Below are 19,013 nucleotides of genomic sequence, written 5' to 3'. Positions count from 1 at the left end.
TTGATAAAAGTGGGAAAGGATCCTAGGCAAGCCTCGGAGTTTTCTAACTTTTATCAACTCATGTTGATATATTGGATATCAAAAGACACGAGGGTAAGATTCTCTATTTCCCTCACATAAGGCTGTCACGCCGCTAAAGACCAGAGACACTGTTCAAAACGCCGTTAATCACAACTCTCTCATTCGACCTTCGCAAAGACTGAGCTTGTTGTGTAACGAGGGCTATAACGAGCTATATGGCGAGGGCATGTAATTAATCGATCATGGACCAGACAATCCTATGACTGATATTTTTAGCAACGATCCACGCCTTCGGGGAACTATGTCACTCAATCGACCACGTGACCGAACCTCACCCCCCGATGAATTATTAAGTCGCCTCCTACAGCCAGTCATAGTTGCTGGGGACCAATACTAACCCGGAACTAGGAACAACCCGGAAAAGGAAAATAAAAGTCTTCAAACTTAGTGAATGTGTTTTCAACGCTTAATTCATTCAGCTAGCAATATACCATCTATATCACGCCAGTCTGCACTAGATCGAGTCTGGACCAGACAAACCAGGACACACAGTTTCTGGTACGGGGGACATATTCTCAATCTCCACATTGGTCGTGATACTGACATGGCTGTAAAGGAACATGCTGTCAAGAAAGTGTACAGTCAGCACATCAAGTATCCATGCATTGCTGTGTTCGCTCGGACAGCTCACTTCAGTCTTGACTTAATCTGCTTGACGTTACGGGGGGGGGGGGGGGGGGGGGGGGGGATGTTAACTGGTGCCGTATTTCATCTAATAGTCGGTCCCCGCGTGTATATTTGGACAATAAAAGGAGATATATGTTGGAAACTCTGCGTCTGTTTGAAACCTTGTCTCGTCACGGGTCAGAGAATAACTGAATACGATTAACCAACATTTAAACACTACTACAGGATTATATAGGTAATATATATTTATACTATAGGCCTACACAGTGACATATTTACTGCTTCTACTGGAGGAAACATGCTCTATAATTTACCTAAACATGCTGTAGGCCTACACCTTGTAAAGAAAATGAAAAGAGTACGGAAGACATTTAATAAATGAAATCAAAGACCATATAATAGTCTATTATATATGGTATCTGATGAAATACAAATAGGTTTTCAAAGAAAACATTAAAATGATGAAAATCAGTCAATTTCATTACAGTGACATCTGTTACTCTGATCAATGCTGGTGCGAGTTCTAGTTATAGTTTGTGGAGAAAATACGAAAAAACATCCCGTGTCACAGCAGCGTAGCACTCTTATGTTCTACTCCACTTAGCCGAGAGCCGCGATGGGGTCCTGCAGTCGGGACATGACCCTACATCATGTCCTGACTGTAGGACCCAATCGCGGCTCTCGGATATAGTCTCCCCGGGTTCCTGGTGCGGCGTAAATCATTATTCACCCCGTCACCCTGGATTTAAAACAGATGCAGCAGGTGCTCCAAGGGGAGCAACCGCTTTGTTTGCATTGTTTGAGTGGTAAGCGGCTGAATGGATATACTTCTTTTTTATTGTAGATTAGTCTATAGACTGGTTTACCTGCCCTTTAGCGCTTTCGCTCTACGCCGCACTTGGTGCATCCGCTAGAAGGACAGGTACCAGTCGAAGTCTCGATTACGCGTTTGCTTCAATGGGTGCTGCTAATACGGAATATCCCGAAATGAAGTACAGAGCAGCTTACATCAACACCAAGTCGCCACCATGTCACACGGCAGGTGCAGGGTGATTTAAGTTGCAGCAGGTTCATGCGACATTTAGATCATGTGATTAGGTGACATATTTACGAGAGCGAACACAGGTAAATGCAGTGTACTGTTTTAGATCGTGACGAAAGGTTGATTTATCCTTTTTAAAACTTCATGTCATATCACGAGACTACCCATTAGTAGGACGAACACGTCGAGATCGGAGCCATCTGGTAGAGAATGATAACGCTGCATTCATCATGATGACATTGTCATGTCAGCTGTAGGCATCTGCCGTCATATGTAGGCCATGTCTTGTGGCACGATTTATGACAAAACAATATTTGGCTTATATGTCCACGTGCAGCGTATTTATATATAATGCTATTCTGACTTTGATAAGGAAATAACATAAACATGTAGTAAATCAATCTTTTTTCATCAGTCAGTTATTTTAATCATGATTATTTGAGAAAATATATCTTGGATGTGTCGTCTGTTTTGATATTGATGGCATCAGTATTAATTGATGTCAAGTTGAGGGAGCAAGAAAGTCGACGATCTCTCCTTGGCACTGTTGTGACAAAAATGCGCTCAGAAGTACTCAGAAGTACTCAGCATATAACAAATGATGGAAGAATATATTGCCTAAGTACAGTATTTTGACACTGTTACTTTGAATAGAGTAGCTAAGTACAATATTATAACACTGTTGTTACTTATACACATTTTATGTAACAATGAATCCTTTTGGCGCACATTTTACTGATATTTTATGTAATAACGAGAGGATATTTCATGTGTCTTGTGAAATTTCACAAGATACATGGACTATTCTACATATTATATACTTTTTGTGTGGCTGTTTACTGGAAAATGAAATGATTTCTTTACAAATGCAAAAACCTTGATACGTAAATTGTGCGTACCTAACACCATGAACACGCAGGGATGTTTCACCATCACTTGTAATTGCGACTTAAAAGTAGTTCCGTCTTTGCAAAATCTTTAAAAACATTACACAAAAGTAATGCAAAATATTTGAGGTTAATAAATAGAGGTTATCACACGAGTGTGTTTGGGGATAGTAAATATGCTGCATTAGGAATAAACATTGTATTTAGCGAGCCTTGGCAAACTAAATACATAGTGTTTATTCCTAATATAGGATATTTACCATCCCCAAACACACAAGTGTGATAACCTCTTTATCATATAATGTCATTCTTTAATTCTGTGCTTCAAAATCGCTTTCCCTCTCTTACAAACATTACCGAAACATTGCGAGTTTTCCTGGAAAGCGCGCATTAATATTTATAACGTCACAGGGTAAGTGATGTGTCAGTCGGACAGTGACAGTAGCCAATATAGTTCCAAATAAAATCTGTTTCTTATACAGTGGCGAAGCAACATATACGCAAAACAATTGTTTGTACTTGCCTTTCGCGGCAATCCATCGGTCTGTCGGCTAGAGTAACTGCCCTTAGTCAAAGGGAAGCTACTCTAACCCTAGTCTATGAGACGTCACGGCCACGGTCAGATGTTGTTGATAGTCGGTCTGTCCTGTCATAACGTTAAGCAGTGTAGTCAGATGTACACACAGCGACAAAATGAAACAAGGTAACAATTCGAGCATATTTCGGCCAAATCCAACTTTTTTATATTGTGGAGGAGATTTCAAGCCGCAGAGGTCTACAAGCACAGATATGGCTACTGATCCCGCATGGCTAGGCCTCGTGCCCTGGCAAAGTTGTTTCGAAATTTATATCTCCAAAGTTGCCAAAACTTATAAAATGCCTTAGCTACGTCACAGTTAGACACTGATTTTCAGTATATTAGACTGTTCTTTTGATAATGATAGCAATAATCCCTGTAGTTTATCCAGAATCCCGATGGTTAATTCTGACTCGATCGCCGAATGACAAGGGCGACGACATGTTTGTTTATTAACAGTGAAAGTAGTCCCTACTTGACCTTTGATATTTGCATCTCTATCCGCATATGACCCCAACGGATATCGTTTTTATCCGTTGGCTTTATCCTGCCGAGAAACCTACCCATTATATGATAAAGTTCTTTATCATATATTTGAACATGTTGAATATGATTATATAAAAATCAACTTGAACAGAAAATATTCTTTAAATCTTACGGACCACTGTTCAAGTATGCACTGGTCAAGTAACAAAAAGTCGTTTTGCGAAATGAACATTGTCTATTGACGAGTTAAATGAGAAATTTACAGTTTATTACATTCAAGAGAATAACACCTCAAGAAGTGATATTTACTGCAACAATGACCATCTGTAATTATTTTGCCATGTCAATGTGGAACTAACGTAACAAGGAAGTCAACTAATTGTGTATGGCTAGACACCATCGATAAAGGGAGACAATTTGCAGAGAGGTAACTCTTGTATGACAATAGTTCTGCCAAAGTGTTCTGAAAATATCACATTCCTCATCTTCAGAAAACTCAGTCTCTCACACTTAAGTATATAACAATAAAATATATACATGATAGAAATGGAACTTAAACAAACCTTTCACTCACAATCTTACTTACAGGATAGTGCTTTAACTTAGTGTTTGGAAAAGTAATCTCGTATACATGATGCCTTTTGACTGAGTAGGACATTCACAATTAATCTTTTTTATGATTTAGATCCTACGATAATGTTACCTATTCCAGCTTATCATGAAAGATAAAGATGCCATCAATATTAATTAAGGTTCAGTCGAAGGAGCAAGGTCTCGGAGTGCTGATGTTGGCTTCAGCTGCAGTGGATAGTTCTTGCTTCACTGAGCTCACATGCCATGTCAAATATTATAGTGTTGGTTGTGTTTGGGTTGGTTCACTCCAACTCTATCCTCGGATCCCCTTTACAATCAGGAGGGTTAGTTGTGGCGTAGGTATGTGTTAGCAATCTCACCTAATTCAATAAATTAGTCAAATGTAATCTGAAGGAAATCTGTACACATTTGATTAAGTTTCGGGTTTTGGAGAGAAAATTTGCTGTAGCGTATTTGCATGAAGGGAAACAATTGGGTGTTGACCAGCAGGTCACCAATGACTAACTCATTAACCAAGCCTTGCTTCGAGCCGACAAAGCAAGTTCCATTATCCATGTGGCACTACCTGAAATCTGAAAAAATGCGTCAGGAAAAAATCAGGACAACCAAAAAGTTACATGGAACATATTTATACTGGAGACACTTTTTCATGTTAACACAACTATAAAAAGATGCATAAAAATCCCGGTTAACCTTGATAATAAAATAATTCTTGGCCTATCAATCCTGACCCTAGATGCTCCTGAATAACGCAGAACTGCACATCTCACAGTGTCTTCCTGCACAGATCACTGACCAACACTACAGCAGAGATCACTGACCAACACTACAGCACAGATCACTGACCAACACTACAGCACAGATCACTAACCAACACTACAGCACAGATCACTAACCAACACTACAGCACAGATCACTAACCAACACTGCAGCACAGATCACTAACCAACACTGCAGCACAGATCACTGACCAACACTACAGCACAGATCACTGACCAACACTACAGCACAGATCACTAACCAACACTACAGCAGAGATCACTGACCAACACTACAGCACAGATCACTGACCAACACTGCAGCACAGATCACTAACCAACACTACAGCACAGATCACTGACCAACACTGCAGCAGAGATCACTGACCAACACTACAGCACAGATCACTGACCAACACTACAGCACAGATCACTGACCAACACTACAGCACAGATCACTGACCAACACTGCAGCACAGATCACTAACCAACACTACAGCACAGATCACTGACCAACATTACAGCACAGATCACTGACCAACACTACAGCACAGATCACTAACCAACACTACAGCAGAGATCACTGACCAACACTACAGCACAGATCACTGACCAATACTGCAGCACAGATCACTAACCAACACTACAGCACAGATCACTAACCAACACTACAGCACAGATCACTAACGAACACTGCAGCACAGATCACTAACCAACACTACAGCACACATCACTGACCAACAATACAGCACAGATCACTAACCAACACTGCAGCACAGATCACTGACCAACACTACAGCACAGATCGCTGACCAACACTACAGAACAGATCACTAACCAACACTACAGCAGAGATCACTGACCAACACTACAGCACAGATCACTGACCAACACTGCAGCACAGATCACTGACAAACACTACAGCACAGATCACTAACCATCACTACAGCAGAGATCACTGACCAACACTACAGCACAGATCACTGACCAACACTGCAGCACAGATCACTAACCAACACTACAGCACAGATCACTGACCAACACTACAGCACAGATCACTGACCAACACTACAGCACAGATCACTGACCAACACTACAGCACAGATCACTAACCAACACTACAGCAGAGATCACTGACCAACACTACAGCACAGATCACTGACCAACACTACAGCAGAGATCACTAACCAACACTACAGCACAGATCACTGACCAACACTACAGCACAGATCACTGACCAACACTACAGCACAGATCACTAACCAACACTGCAGCACAGATCACTAACCAACACTACAGCACAGATCACTGACCAACACTACAGCACAGATCACTGACCAACACTACAGCACAGATCACTGACCAACACTACAGCACACATCACTAACCAACACTACAGCAGAGATCACTGACCAACACTACAGCACAGATCACTGACCAACACTACAGCACACATCACTAACCAACACTACAGCAGAGATCACTGACCAACACTACAGCACAGATCACTGACCAACACTACAGCACAGATCACTAACCAACACTACAGCAGAGATCACTGACCAACACTGCAGCAGAGATCACTGACCAACACTACAGCACAGATCACTGACCAACACTACAGCACAGATCACTGACCAACACTACAGCACAGATCACTGACCAACACTACAGCACAGATCACTGACCAACACTACAACAGAGATCACTGACCAACACTACAGCAGAGATCACTGACCAACACTACAGCACAGATCACTAACCAACACTACAGCACAGATCACTGACCAATACTACAGCAGAGATCACTAACCAACACTACAGCACAAATCACTGAAAAAACTACAGCAGAGATCACTGACTAACACTACAGCAGAGATCACTGACCATCACTACAGCACAGATCACTAACCAACACTACAGAACAGATCACTGACCATCACTACAGCAGAGATCACTGACCAACAGTACAGCAGAGATCACTGACCAACACTACAACAGAGATCACTGACCAACACTACAGCAGAGATCACTGACCAACACTACAGCACAGATCACTAACCAACACTACAGCAGAGATCACTGACCATCACTACAGCACAGATCACTAACCAACACTACAGAACAGATCACTGACCATCACTACAGCAGAGATCACTGATCAACACTACAGCACAGATCACTGACCAACACTGCAGCAGAGATCACTAACCAACACTACAGCACAGATCACTGACCAACACTACAGCACAGATCACTGACCAACACTACAGCACAGATCACTGACCAACAGTACAGCAGAGATCACTGACCAACACTACAGCAGAGATCGCTGACCAACACTACAGCAGAGACCACTGACCAACACTACGGCACAGATCACTAACCAACACTACAGCACAGATCACTGACCAACACTACAGCAGAGATCACTAACCAACACTACAGCACAGATCACTGACCAACACTACAGCAGAGATCACTGACCAACACTACAGCACAGATCACTGACCAACACTACAGCACAGATCACTGACCAACACTACAGCACAGATCACTGACCAACACTGCAGCACAGATCACTGACCAACACTACAGCAGAGATCACTGACCAACACTACAGCAGAGATCACTGACCAACACTACAGCAGAGATCACTAACCAACACTACAGCACAGATCACTGACCAACACTACAGCACAGATCACTGACCAACACTACAGCACAGATCACTAACCAACACTACAGCAGAGATCACTGACCAACACTGCAGCAGAGATCACTGACCAACACTACAGCAGAGATCACTGACCAACACTACAGCACAGATCACTGACCAACACTACAGCAGAGATCACTGACCAACAGTACAGCAGAGATCACTGACCAACACTACAACAGAGATCACTGACCAACACTACAGCAGAGATCACTGACCAACACTACAGCACAGATCACTAACCAACACTACAGAACAGATCACTGACCATCACTACAGCAGAGATCACTGACCAACACTACAGCACAGATCACTGACCAACACTACAGCAGAGATCAATGACCAACACTACAGCACAGATCACTGACCAACACTACAGCACAGATCACTAACCAACACTACAACACAGATCACTGACCAACACTACAACACAGATCACTAACCAACACTACAGCACAGATCACTGACCAACACTACAGCACAGATCACTGACCAACACTACAGCACAGATCACTGACCAACAGTACAGCAGAGATCACTGACCAACACTACAGCAGAGATCACTGACCAACACTACAGCAGAGACCACTGACCAACACTACGGCACAGATCACTGACCAACACTACAGCACAGATCACTGACCAACACTACAGCAGAGATCACTGACCAACACTACAGCACAGATCACTGACCAACACTACAGCAGAGATCACTGACCAACACTACAGCACAGATCACTGACCAACACTACAGCACAGATCACTGACCAACACTACAGCAGAGATCACTGACCAACACTACAGCAGAGATCACTGACCAACACTACAGCACAGATCACTGACCAACACTACAGCACAGATCACTGACCAACACTACAGCAGAGATCACTGACCAACACTACAGCACAGATCACTGACCAACAAAGAGTTGAACCAGTCATGTAAACATTGTGAAATATTAGAGTGAAATGAGAGGGGGCAATTGTCGTCCTTGAAGTTTGATTCAAGTCAGTTTGCTGACACAAATTGTATGATACTACTACAGCACTTCAATACCATGCTACAACAGGATACTACTACAGTACTACAATACAGGATACTACTACAGTACTATAGTGCCACGACACAGGATACTACTACAGCACTAAAGTACCATGATACAACAGGATACTACTACAGCACTACGGTACCATGATACAACAGGATACTACTACAGCACTACAATACCATGATACATGATACTACTACAGCACAACAGTACCACGACACAGGATACTACTACAGCACTACATTACCATGATACAACAGGATACTACTACAGCACTACAATACCATGATACATGATACTACTACAGCACTACAGTACCACGACACAGGATACTACTACAGCACTACATAACCATGATACATAATACTACTACAGCACTACATTACCATGATACATAATACTACTACAACACTACATTACCATGATACTACTACAGCACTACAGTACCATGATACAACAGGATACTACTACAGTACCATGATACAACATGATACTACTACAGCACTACAGTACCATGATACATGATACTACTACAGCACTACAGTACCACGACACAGGATACTACTACATCACTACAGTACCATGATACAACATGATACTACTACAGCACTACAGTACCATGATACATAACACTACTACAGCACTACAGTACCATGATACAACATGATACTACTACAGCACTACAGTACCATGATACATGATAATACTACAGCACTACAGTACCACGACACAGGATACTACTACATCACTACAGTACCATGATACAACATGATACTACTACAGCACTACAGTACCACGATACATGATACTACTACTGCACTACAGTACCATGATACATCAGGATACTACTACATCACTACAGTACCATGATACATAATACTACTACAGCACTACAGTACCATGATACAACATGATACTACTACAGCAATACTGAAAGACCCGATGGTGTACAGGAATACAAACATGCTGGTACAAATTATTAGTGCATTATTAGTGATGTCATGATGAAGTTACCAATATTGCATGTGTGTTTAGCCTTTTGAAATACCATTTGTGTATTTACCATGTGTACAGAATGATCTACCTTAACGTCATCTCGATGAAACTTTGAAATCAATGACAAATATTTACGTGATCAAACATGTTACCATGGTTACAGGCCTCCCAGGGAGGAGGGCATGGGGGAACCACAGAAACCGAAAGTCAATTTGGTCAAGAAGTCCATGTGCTCGGCCAGCTACCTGGCTTCGGCCATCAAGACACTTGGCCTTGTCATCTTCTACTTCACCTTCTCCATCAGCCTCACCTTCTACAACCAGAAGTTCATCAAGGTCAGCCAGTTCAAGATAGCCTTAAGTCCACCATGGGGAGTACATGCCTAGATCAGTATGGCCTTAAGTCCACCATGGGGAGTACATGCCTAGATCAGTATGGCCTTAAGTCCACCATGGGAGTACATGCCTAGATCAGTATGGCCTTAAGTCCACCATGGGGAGTACATGCCTACATCAGTATGGCCTTAAGGACAGCATGGGGAGTAGATGCCTAGATCAGTATGGCCTTAAGTCCACCATGGGGAGTACATGCCTAGATCAGTATGGCCTTAAGTCCACCATGGGGAGTACATGCCTAGATCAGTATGGCCTTAAGGACAGCATGGGGAGTAGATGCCTAGATCAGTATGGCCTTAAGTCCACCATGGGGAGTACATGCCTAGATCAGTATGGCCTTAAGTCCACCATGGGGAGTACATGCCTAGATCAGTACTGCCTTAAGTACAGCATGGGGAGTAGATGCCTAGATCAGTATGGCCATAAGTCCACCATGGGGAGTACATGCCTTGATCAGTATGGCCTTAAGTCAACCATGGGAAGTACATGCCTAGATCAGTATTGCCTTACGCATACCATGGGGAGTACATGCCTAGATCAGGACTGCCTTAAGTACAGCATGGGGAGTAGATGCCTAGATCAGTATGGCCATAAGTCCACCATGGGGAGTACATGCCTTGATCAGTATGGCCTTAAGTACAGCATCGGGAGTACATGCCTAGATCAGTATGGCCTTAAGTCCACCATTGGAAGTACATGCCTAGATCAGTATGGCCTTAAGTCCACCATGGGAAGTACATGCCTAGATCAGTATGGCCTTAAGTACAGCATGGGAAGTACATGCCTTGATCAGTATGGCCTTAAGTCCACCATGGGGAGTAGATGCCTAGATCAGTATGGCCTTAAGTCCACCATGGGGAGTAGATGCCTAGATCATTATTGCCTTAAGTCAACCTTGGGGAGTACATTCCTAGATCAGTATGGCCTTAAGTCCACCATGGGGAGTACATGCCTACATCAGTATGGCCTTAAGGACAGCATTGGGAGTACATACCTTGATCAGTATGGCCTTAAGTCCACCATGGGGAGTACATGCCTAGATCAGTATGGCCTTAAGGACAGCATTGGGAGTACATGCCTTGATCAGTATGGCCTTAAGTCCACCATGGGGAGTACATGCCTAGATCAGTATGGCCTTAAGTCCACCATGGGGAGTACATGCCTAGATCAGTATGGCCTTAGGTACAGCATGGGGAGTACATGCCTAGATCAGTACTGCCTTAAGTCCACCATGGGGAGTACATGCCTTGATCAGTATGGCCTTAAGTCCACCATGGGGAGTACATGCCTAGATCAGTATGGCCTTAAGGACAGCATTGGGAGTACATGCCTTGATCAGTATGGCCTTAAGTACAGCATGAGGAGTACATGCCTTGATCAGTATGACCTTAAGTCCACCATGGGGGTACATGCCTAGATCAGTATGGCCTTAAGTACAGCATGAGGAGTACATGCCTTGATCAGTATGGCCTTAAGTCAACCATGGGAAGTACATGCCTAGATCAGTATTGCCTTACGCATACCATGGGGAGTACATGCCTAGATCAGGACTGCCTTAAGTACAGCATGGGGAGTAGATGCCTAGATCAGTATGGCCATAAGTCCACCATGGGGAGTAGATGCCTTGATCAGTATGGCCTTAAGTACAGCATCGGGAGTACATGCCTAGATCAGTATGGCCTTAAGTCCACCATGGGAAGTACATGCCTAGATCAGTATGGCCTTAAGTCCACCATGGGAAGTACATGCCTAGATCAGTATGGCCTTAAGTACAGCATGGGAAGTACATGCCTTGATCAGTATGGCCTTAAGTCCACCATGGGGAGTAGATGCCTAGATCAGTATGGCCTTAAGTCCACCATGGGGAGTAGATGCCTAGATCATTATTGCCTTAAGTCAACCTTGGGGAGTACATTCCTAGATCAGTATGGCCTTAAGTCCACCATGGGGAGTACATGCCTACATCAGTATGGCCTTAAGGACAGCATTGGGAGTACATACCTTGATCAGTATGGCCTTAAGTCCACCATGGGGAGTACATGCCTAGATCAGTATGGCCTTAAGGACAGCATTGGGAGTACATGCCTTGATCAGTATGGCCTTAAGTCCACCATGGGGAGTACATGCCTTGATCAGTATGGCCTTAAGTCCACCATGGGGAGTACATGCCTAGATCAGTATGGCCTTAGGTACAGCATGGGGAGTACATGCCTAGATCAGTACTGCCTTAAGTACAGCATGGGGAGTACATGCCTAGATCAGTATGGCCTTAGGTACAGCATGGGGAGTACATGCCTAGATCAGTACTGCCTTAAGTCCACCATGGGGAGTACATGCCTAGATCAGTATGGCCTTAAGGACAGCATTGGGAGTACATGCCTTGATCAGTATGGCCTTAAGTACAGCATGAGGAGTACATGCCTTGATCAGTATGACCTTAAGTCCACCATGGGGAGTAGATGCCTAGATCAGTATTGCCTTAGGTACAGCATGGGAGTACATGCCTAGATCAGTATGGCCTTAAGTCCACCATGGGGAGTACATGCCTAGATCAGTATTGCCTTAAGTACAGCATGGGGAGTACATGCCTACATCAGTATGGCCTTAAGTCCAGCATGGGGAGTATATGCCTACATCAGTATTGCCTTCAGTACAGCATGGGGAGTACATGCCTAGATCAGTATGGCCTTAAGTCCACCATGGGGAGTATATGCCTACATCAGTGTGGTGTTAAGTAATGCTTACATCAGTGTAGTGTTAAGTACATGCCTACATCAGTGTAGTGTTAAGTAATGCCTACATCAGTGTGGTGTTAAGTAATGCCTACATCAGTATGGTGTTAAGTACATGCCTAGATCACCGTGGGGAGAAAGGTCTGAGTGTCAGATGTTGGAGACTGCTGTGGGGAGAAAGGTCTGAGTGTCAGATGATGGAGACTGCTGTGGGGAGAAAGGTCTGAGTGTCAGATGTTGGTCACTCCTGTGGGGAGAAAGGTCTGCGTGTCAGATGTTGGAGATTTCTGTGGGGAGAAAGGTCTGCGTGTCAGATGTTGGAGACTGCTGTGGGGAGAAAGGTCTGAGTGTCAGATGTTGGAGATTCCTGTGGGGGGAAAGGTCTGCGTGTCAGATGTTGGAGATTCCTGTGGGGAGAAAGGTCTGAGTGTCAGATGTTGGAGACTCCTGTGGGGAGAAAGGTCTGAGTGTCAGATGTTGAAGACTGCTGTGGGGAGAAAGGTCTGAGTGTCAGATGTTGAAGACTGCTGTGGGGAGAAAGGTCTGCGTGTCAGATGCTGGAGACTGCTGTGGGGAGAAAGGTCTGAGTGTCAGATGTTGAAGACTGCTGTGGGGAGAAAGGTCTGAGTGTCAGATGTTGAAGACTGCTGTGGGGAGAAAGGTCTGCGTGTCAGATGTTGGAGACTGCTGTGGGGAGAAAGGTCTGAGTGTCAGATGTTGGAGACTCCTGTGGGGAGAAAGGTCTGAGTGTCAGATGTTGGAGACTGCTGTGGGGAGAAAGGTCTGAGTGTCAGATGTTGGAGACTCCTGTGGGGAGAAAGGTCTGAGTGTCAGATGTTGAAGACTGCTGTGGGGAGAAAGGTCTGCATGTCAGATGTTGGAGACTGCTGTGGGGAGAAAGGTCTGAGTGTCAGATGTTGAAGACTGCTGTGGGGAGAAAGGTCTGAGTGTCAGATGTTGAAGACTGCTGTGGGGAGAAAGGTCTGCGTGTCAGATGTTGGAGACTCCTGTGGGGAGAAAGGTCTGAGTGTCAGATGTTGGAGACTGCTGTGGGGAGAAAGGTCTGCGTGTCAGATGTTGGAGACTCCTGTGGGGAGAAAGGTCTGCGTGTCAGATGTTGGAGACTCCTGTGGGGAGAAAGGTCTGCGTGTCAGATGTTGGAGATTCCTGTGGGGAGAAAGGTCTGCGTGTCAGATGTTGGAGACTCCTGTGGGGAGAAAGGTCTGAGTGTCAGATGTTGGAGACTGCTGTGGGGAGAAAGGTCTGAGTGTCAGATGTTGGAGACTCCTGTGGGGAGAAAGGTCTGCGTGTCAGATGTTGGAGACTGCTGTGGGGAGAAAGGTCTGCGTGTCAGATGTTGGAGATTCCTGTGGGGAGAAAGGTCTGCGTGTCAGATGTTGGAGATTCCTGTGGGGAGAAAGGTCTGAGTGTCAGATGTTGGAGACTGCTGGGGGGAGAAAGGTCTGAGTGTCAGATGTTGGAGACTTCTGTGGGGAGAAAGGTCTGAGTGTCAGATGTTGGAGACTCCTGTGGGGAGAAAGGTCTGAGTGTCAGATGTTGGAGACTCCTGGGGGGGGAAAGGTCTGAGTGTCAGATGTTGGAGACTCCTGTGGGGAGAAAGGTCTGCGTGTCAGATGTTGGAGACTGCTGTGGGGAGAAAGGTCTGAGTGTCAGATGTTGGAGACTCCTGGGGGGGGAAAGGTCTGAGTGTCAGATGTTGGAGACTCCTGTGGGGAGAAAGGTCTGCGTGTCAGATGTTGGAGACTGCTGTGGGGAGAAAGGTCTGAGTGTCAGATGTTGGAGACTGCTGGGGGGAGAAGGGTCTGAGTGTCAGATGTTGGAGATTCCTGTGGGGAGAAAGGTCTGAGTGTCAGATGTTGGAGACTGCTGTGGGGAGAAAGGTCTGAGTGTCAGATGTTGGAGACTCCTGTGGGGAGAAAGGTCTGCGTGTCAGATGTTGGAGACTGCTGTGGGGAGAAAGGTCTGCGTGTCAGATGTTGGAGATTCCTGTGGGGAGAAAGGTCTGCGTGTCAGATGTTGGAGATTCCTGTGGGGAGAAAGGTCTGAGTGTCAGATGTTGGAGACTCCTGTGGGGAGAAAGGTCTGCGTGTCAGATGTTGGAGACTGCTGTGGGGAGAAAGGTCTGCGTGTCAGATGTTGGAGATTCCTGTGGGGAGAAAGGTCTGCGTGTCAGATGTTGGAGATTCCTGTGGGGAGAAAGGTCTGCGTGTCAGATGTTGGAGACTCCTGTGGGGAGAAAGGTCTGAGTGTCAGATGTTGGAGATTCCTGTGGGGAGAAAGGTCTGAGTGTCAGATGTTGGAGACTGCTGTGGGGAGAAAGGTCTGCGTGTCAGATGTTGGAGACTCCTGTGGGGAGAAAGGTCTGCGTGTCAGATGTTGGAGACTCCTGTGGGGAGAAAGGTCTGCGTGTCAGATGTTGGAGACTGCTGTGGGGAGAAAGGTCTGAGTGTCAGATGTTGGAGACTCCTGTGGGGAGAAAGGTCTGAGGGTCAACATGACAAGCTGAGTGTTTGTTGTTGGTATGTCAGCGTAGGGCACGCCCACAGAGGCTCCGTGTCAACAAGACAAGCTGAGTGTGTGTTGTTGGTATGTCAGCGTAGGGCACGCCCACTGAGGCTCCTGGTCAACATGACAGGCTGAGAGTGTGTTGTTGGTATGTCAGTGTAGGGCTTGCCCACAGAGGCTCCGTGTCAACAAGACAAGCTGAGTGTGTGTTGTTGGTATGTCAGCATAGGGCACGCCCACAGAGGCTCCGTGTCAACAAGACAAGCTGAGTGTATGTTGTTGGTATGTCAGCGTAGGGCACGCCCACTGAGGCTCCTGGTCAACATGACAGGCTGAGAGTGTGTTGTTGGTATGTCAGCATAGGACACGCCCACTGAGGCTCCTGGTCAACATGACAAGCTGAGAGTGTGTTGTTGGTATGTCAGTGTAGGGCACGCCCACAGAGGCCCCGGGTCAACATGACAAGCTGAGTGTGTGTTGTAGGCCTTCCACTACCCGCCGCTGACCATCACAATGACCCACCTGGTGTTCAAGTTCATGTCTGCTGGCGTTGTTCGCAGCATCCTCGAGTGTCGCAAGAAGGAGGAGAGGGTGACTCTCTGCTGGACTGACTATGTAAAGAGGGTGGCGCCCACTGGTGAGTGTAAGGCGAGGTAACTCTCTGCTGGACTGACTATGTAAAGAGGGTGGCGCCCACTGGTGAGTGTAAGGCGAGGTAACTCTCTGCTGGACTGACTATGTAAAGAGGGTGGCTCCCACTGGTGAGTGTAAGGGGAGGTAACTCTCTGCTGGACTGACTATGTAAAGAGGGTGGCGCCCACGGGTGAGTGTAAGGGGAGGTAACTCTCTGCTGGACTGACTATGTAAAGAGGGTGGCGCCCACGGGTGAGTGTAAGGGGAGGTAACTCTCTGCTGGACTGACTATGTAAAGAGGGTGGCACCCACTGGTGAGTGTAAGGGGAGGTAACTCTCTGCTGGACTGACTATATAGAGGGTGGCTCCCACTGGTGAGTGTAAGGGGAGGTAACTCTCTGCTGGACTGACTATGTAAAGAGGGTGGCTCCCACTGGTGAGTGTAAGGGGAGGTAACTCCCCGCTGGATTGACTATGTAAAGAGGGTGGCTCCCACTGGTGAGTGTAAGGCGAGGTAACTTTGTGACGGACTGACTATGTAAAGAGGGTGGCTCCCACTGGTGAGTGTAAGGGGAGGTAACTTTGTGCCGGACTGACTATGTAAAGAGGGTGGCTCCCACTGGTGAGTGTAAGGGGAGGTAACTTTGTGCCGGACTGACTATGTCAAGCGTGTGGCGCCCACTGGTGACAAGCTTCTCACAGCATTATCCTGTTCGCAGAGCTCTCTATACTATCTCTGCCACCAGTCAAAACTCCCCACTGTGATAGGTGACAAAAACCATGCTTGGAGTTGAACTCGCAGACGATTGACTGTTATGATTAGTTTCAATGTTTGTCAATTTGAATTTTGGTTTCTTTACGACTATCGTGTAATTGGTATAGTAAGAATGTGAGGGGAAAGTTGGTTGATTTTCTGTTTGTCTGCAGTCTCGAACCAACCTGATCAAACAATCAAAAGGGTAAATTTATCTGACTGTGTAAATCTATCAATCTAAATCTGACTGTGTAAATCTGTTTCAGGTATAGTCAGTGCACTGGACATTGGTCTGTCAAACTGGAGCTTTGAATTCATCACAGTTTCATTGTAAGTTTGTACTATTATTGTATTAGGATATGACTCTTCAGGGGTTAAAGTTGCCTGACACCTGATATGACCCTTCAGGGGTTAAAGTTGCCTGACATCCAATATGACCCTTCAGGGGTTAAAGTTGCCTGACACCTGATATGACCCTTCAGGGGTTAAAGTTGCCTGACATCTAATATGACCCTTCAGGGGTTAAAGTTACCTGACATCCAATATGACCCTTCAGGGGTTAAAGTTACCTGACATCCAATGTGACCCTTCAGGGGTTAAAGTTGCCCGACACCTGATATGACTCTTCAGGGGTTAAAGTTACCTGACATCCAATATGACTCTTCAGGGGTTAAAGGTGCCCGACATCCAATATGACTCTTCAGGGGTTAAAGTTGCCCGACACCTGATATAACCCTGCAGGAGTTAAGGTTGCCAGAACCCCCTCCGTGGTCTTGTAGTAGAGCGTCCGCCCGGAGAGCGGAAGGTCCAGGGTTCGATCCCGGGCCGCGTCATACAAAAAGATGTTAAAAGATTGTACTTGTTGTTACCCTGTCTGGCGCTCTGCATTAAGGGGCTAAAACAAGGACTGGTCGGCTCGGAGTCAGTATACTGTGTCTGAGTGGGGTATTCATGTTAAACTGCGGCATGGTATCTCAGTGAGCTAGCACTATAAATCGGCATCAGTCCGGACTAGTACAAGCAGCCACACACACACATACACGTGCATGCATGTCGCTATATAAGTGCAATAATCTTGGACGCGACGTTAAACCCAATTTCACCTCACATCACCTAAGGTTGCCAGACCCCACATGTCCTCTGTCCAAATAGATCAACATGAGGCTTGTTTGGATGAAAGTATAAAGTAGAACTGTTTAGTTCTTGGAAGTATGACATGGATCTGATCTTCACTTGAAGTATGCTGTAAAACATATCAATTCTTGAGGTATAATGTGGATCTAGTCAGTACTTGACCTATGATGTGGATCTGGTCAGTACTTGACGTATGATGTGGGTCCTGTCAGTACTTGACGTATGATGTGGGTCCAGTCAGTACTTGACGTATGATGTGGATCTGGTCAGTACTTGACGTATGATGTGGGTCTGGTCAGTACTTGACGTATGATGTGGATCTGGTCAGTACTTGACGTATGATGTGGGTCTGGTCAGTACTTGACGTATGATGTGGGTCCAGTCAGTACTTGACGTATGATGTGGATCTGGTCAGTACTTGACGTATGATGTGGGTCTGGTCAGTACTTGATGTATGATGTGGATCTGGTCAGTACTTGACGTATGATGTGGGTCTGGTCAGTACTTGACGTATGATGTGGGTCCAGTCAGTACTTGACATATGATGTGGGTCTGGTCAGTACTTGACGTATGATGTGGGTCCGGTCAGTACTTGACGTATGATGTGGGTCTGGTCAGTACTTGACGTATGATGTGGGTCCTGTCAGTACTTGATGTATGATGTGGGTCTGGTCAGTACTTGACGTATAATGTGGATCTGGTCAGTACTTGACGTATGATGTGGGTCCAGTCAGTACTTGACGTATGATGTGGATCTGGTCAGTACTTGACGTATGATGTGGGTCCTGTCAGTACTTGACGTATGATGTGGGTCCAGTCAGTACTTGACGTATAATGTGGATCTGGTCAGTACTTGACGTATGATGTGGGTCTGGTCAGTACTTGACGTATGATGTGGGTCTGGTCAGTACTTGACGTATGATGTGGGTCTGGTCAGTACTTGACGTATGATGTGGGTCCAGTCAGTACTTGACGTATGATGTGGGTCCAGTCAGTACTTGAAGTATGATGTGGGTCCAGTCAG

General features: G+C 45.5%; 1 protein-coding gene across 2 annotated transcripts in view; it reads left to right on the top strand.

Annotated features, from left to right (window-relative positions):
* Window positions 1-19,013, top strand: part of LOC124123131 (solute carrier family 35 member C2-like) — a 37,646-nt gene that overhangs the window by 6,884 nt on the left and 11,749 nt on the right. Inside the window, exons 1-4 of one of the 2 annotated variants that reach the window (XM_048388730.1) lie at window positions 1,711-1,833; window positions 9,979-10,150; window positions 15,952-16,105; window positions 17,122-17,185. In XM_048388730.1, the coding sequence (XP_048244687.1) occupies window positions 9,998-10,150; window positions 15,952-16,105; window positions 17,122-17,185 (371 nt within the window). In that variant the 5' untranslated portion in view covers window positions 1,711-1,833; window positions 9,979-9,997. Of the gene's footprint in view, window positions 1-1,710; window positions 1,834-9,978; window positions 10,151-15,951; window positions 16,106-17,121; window positions 17,186-19,013 lie in introns of those variants that run through there. The other variant, XM_048388729.1, reaches the window with a different exon arrangement.

This window comes from Haliotis rufescens, unplaced genomic scaffold (genome assembly GCF_023055435.1).
Source record: "Haliotis rufescens isolate VD_foot unplaced genomic scaffold, xgHalRufe1.0.p SCAF_78, whole genome shotgun sequence".
In the NCBI taxonomy this organism is placed as follows: domain Eukaryota; kingdom Metazoa; phylum Mollusca; class Gastropoda; order Lepetellida; family Haliotidae; genus Haliotis; species Haliotis rufescens.
The sequence above is the reverse complement of the archived record's forward strand: the minus strand, read 5'-3'. Positions and strand labels throughout refer to the sequence as shown.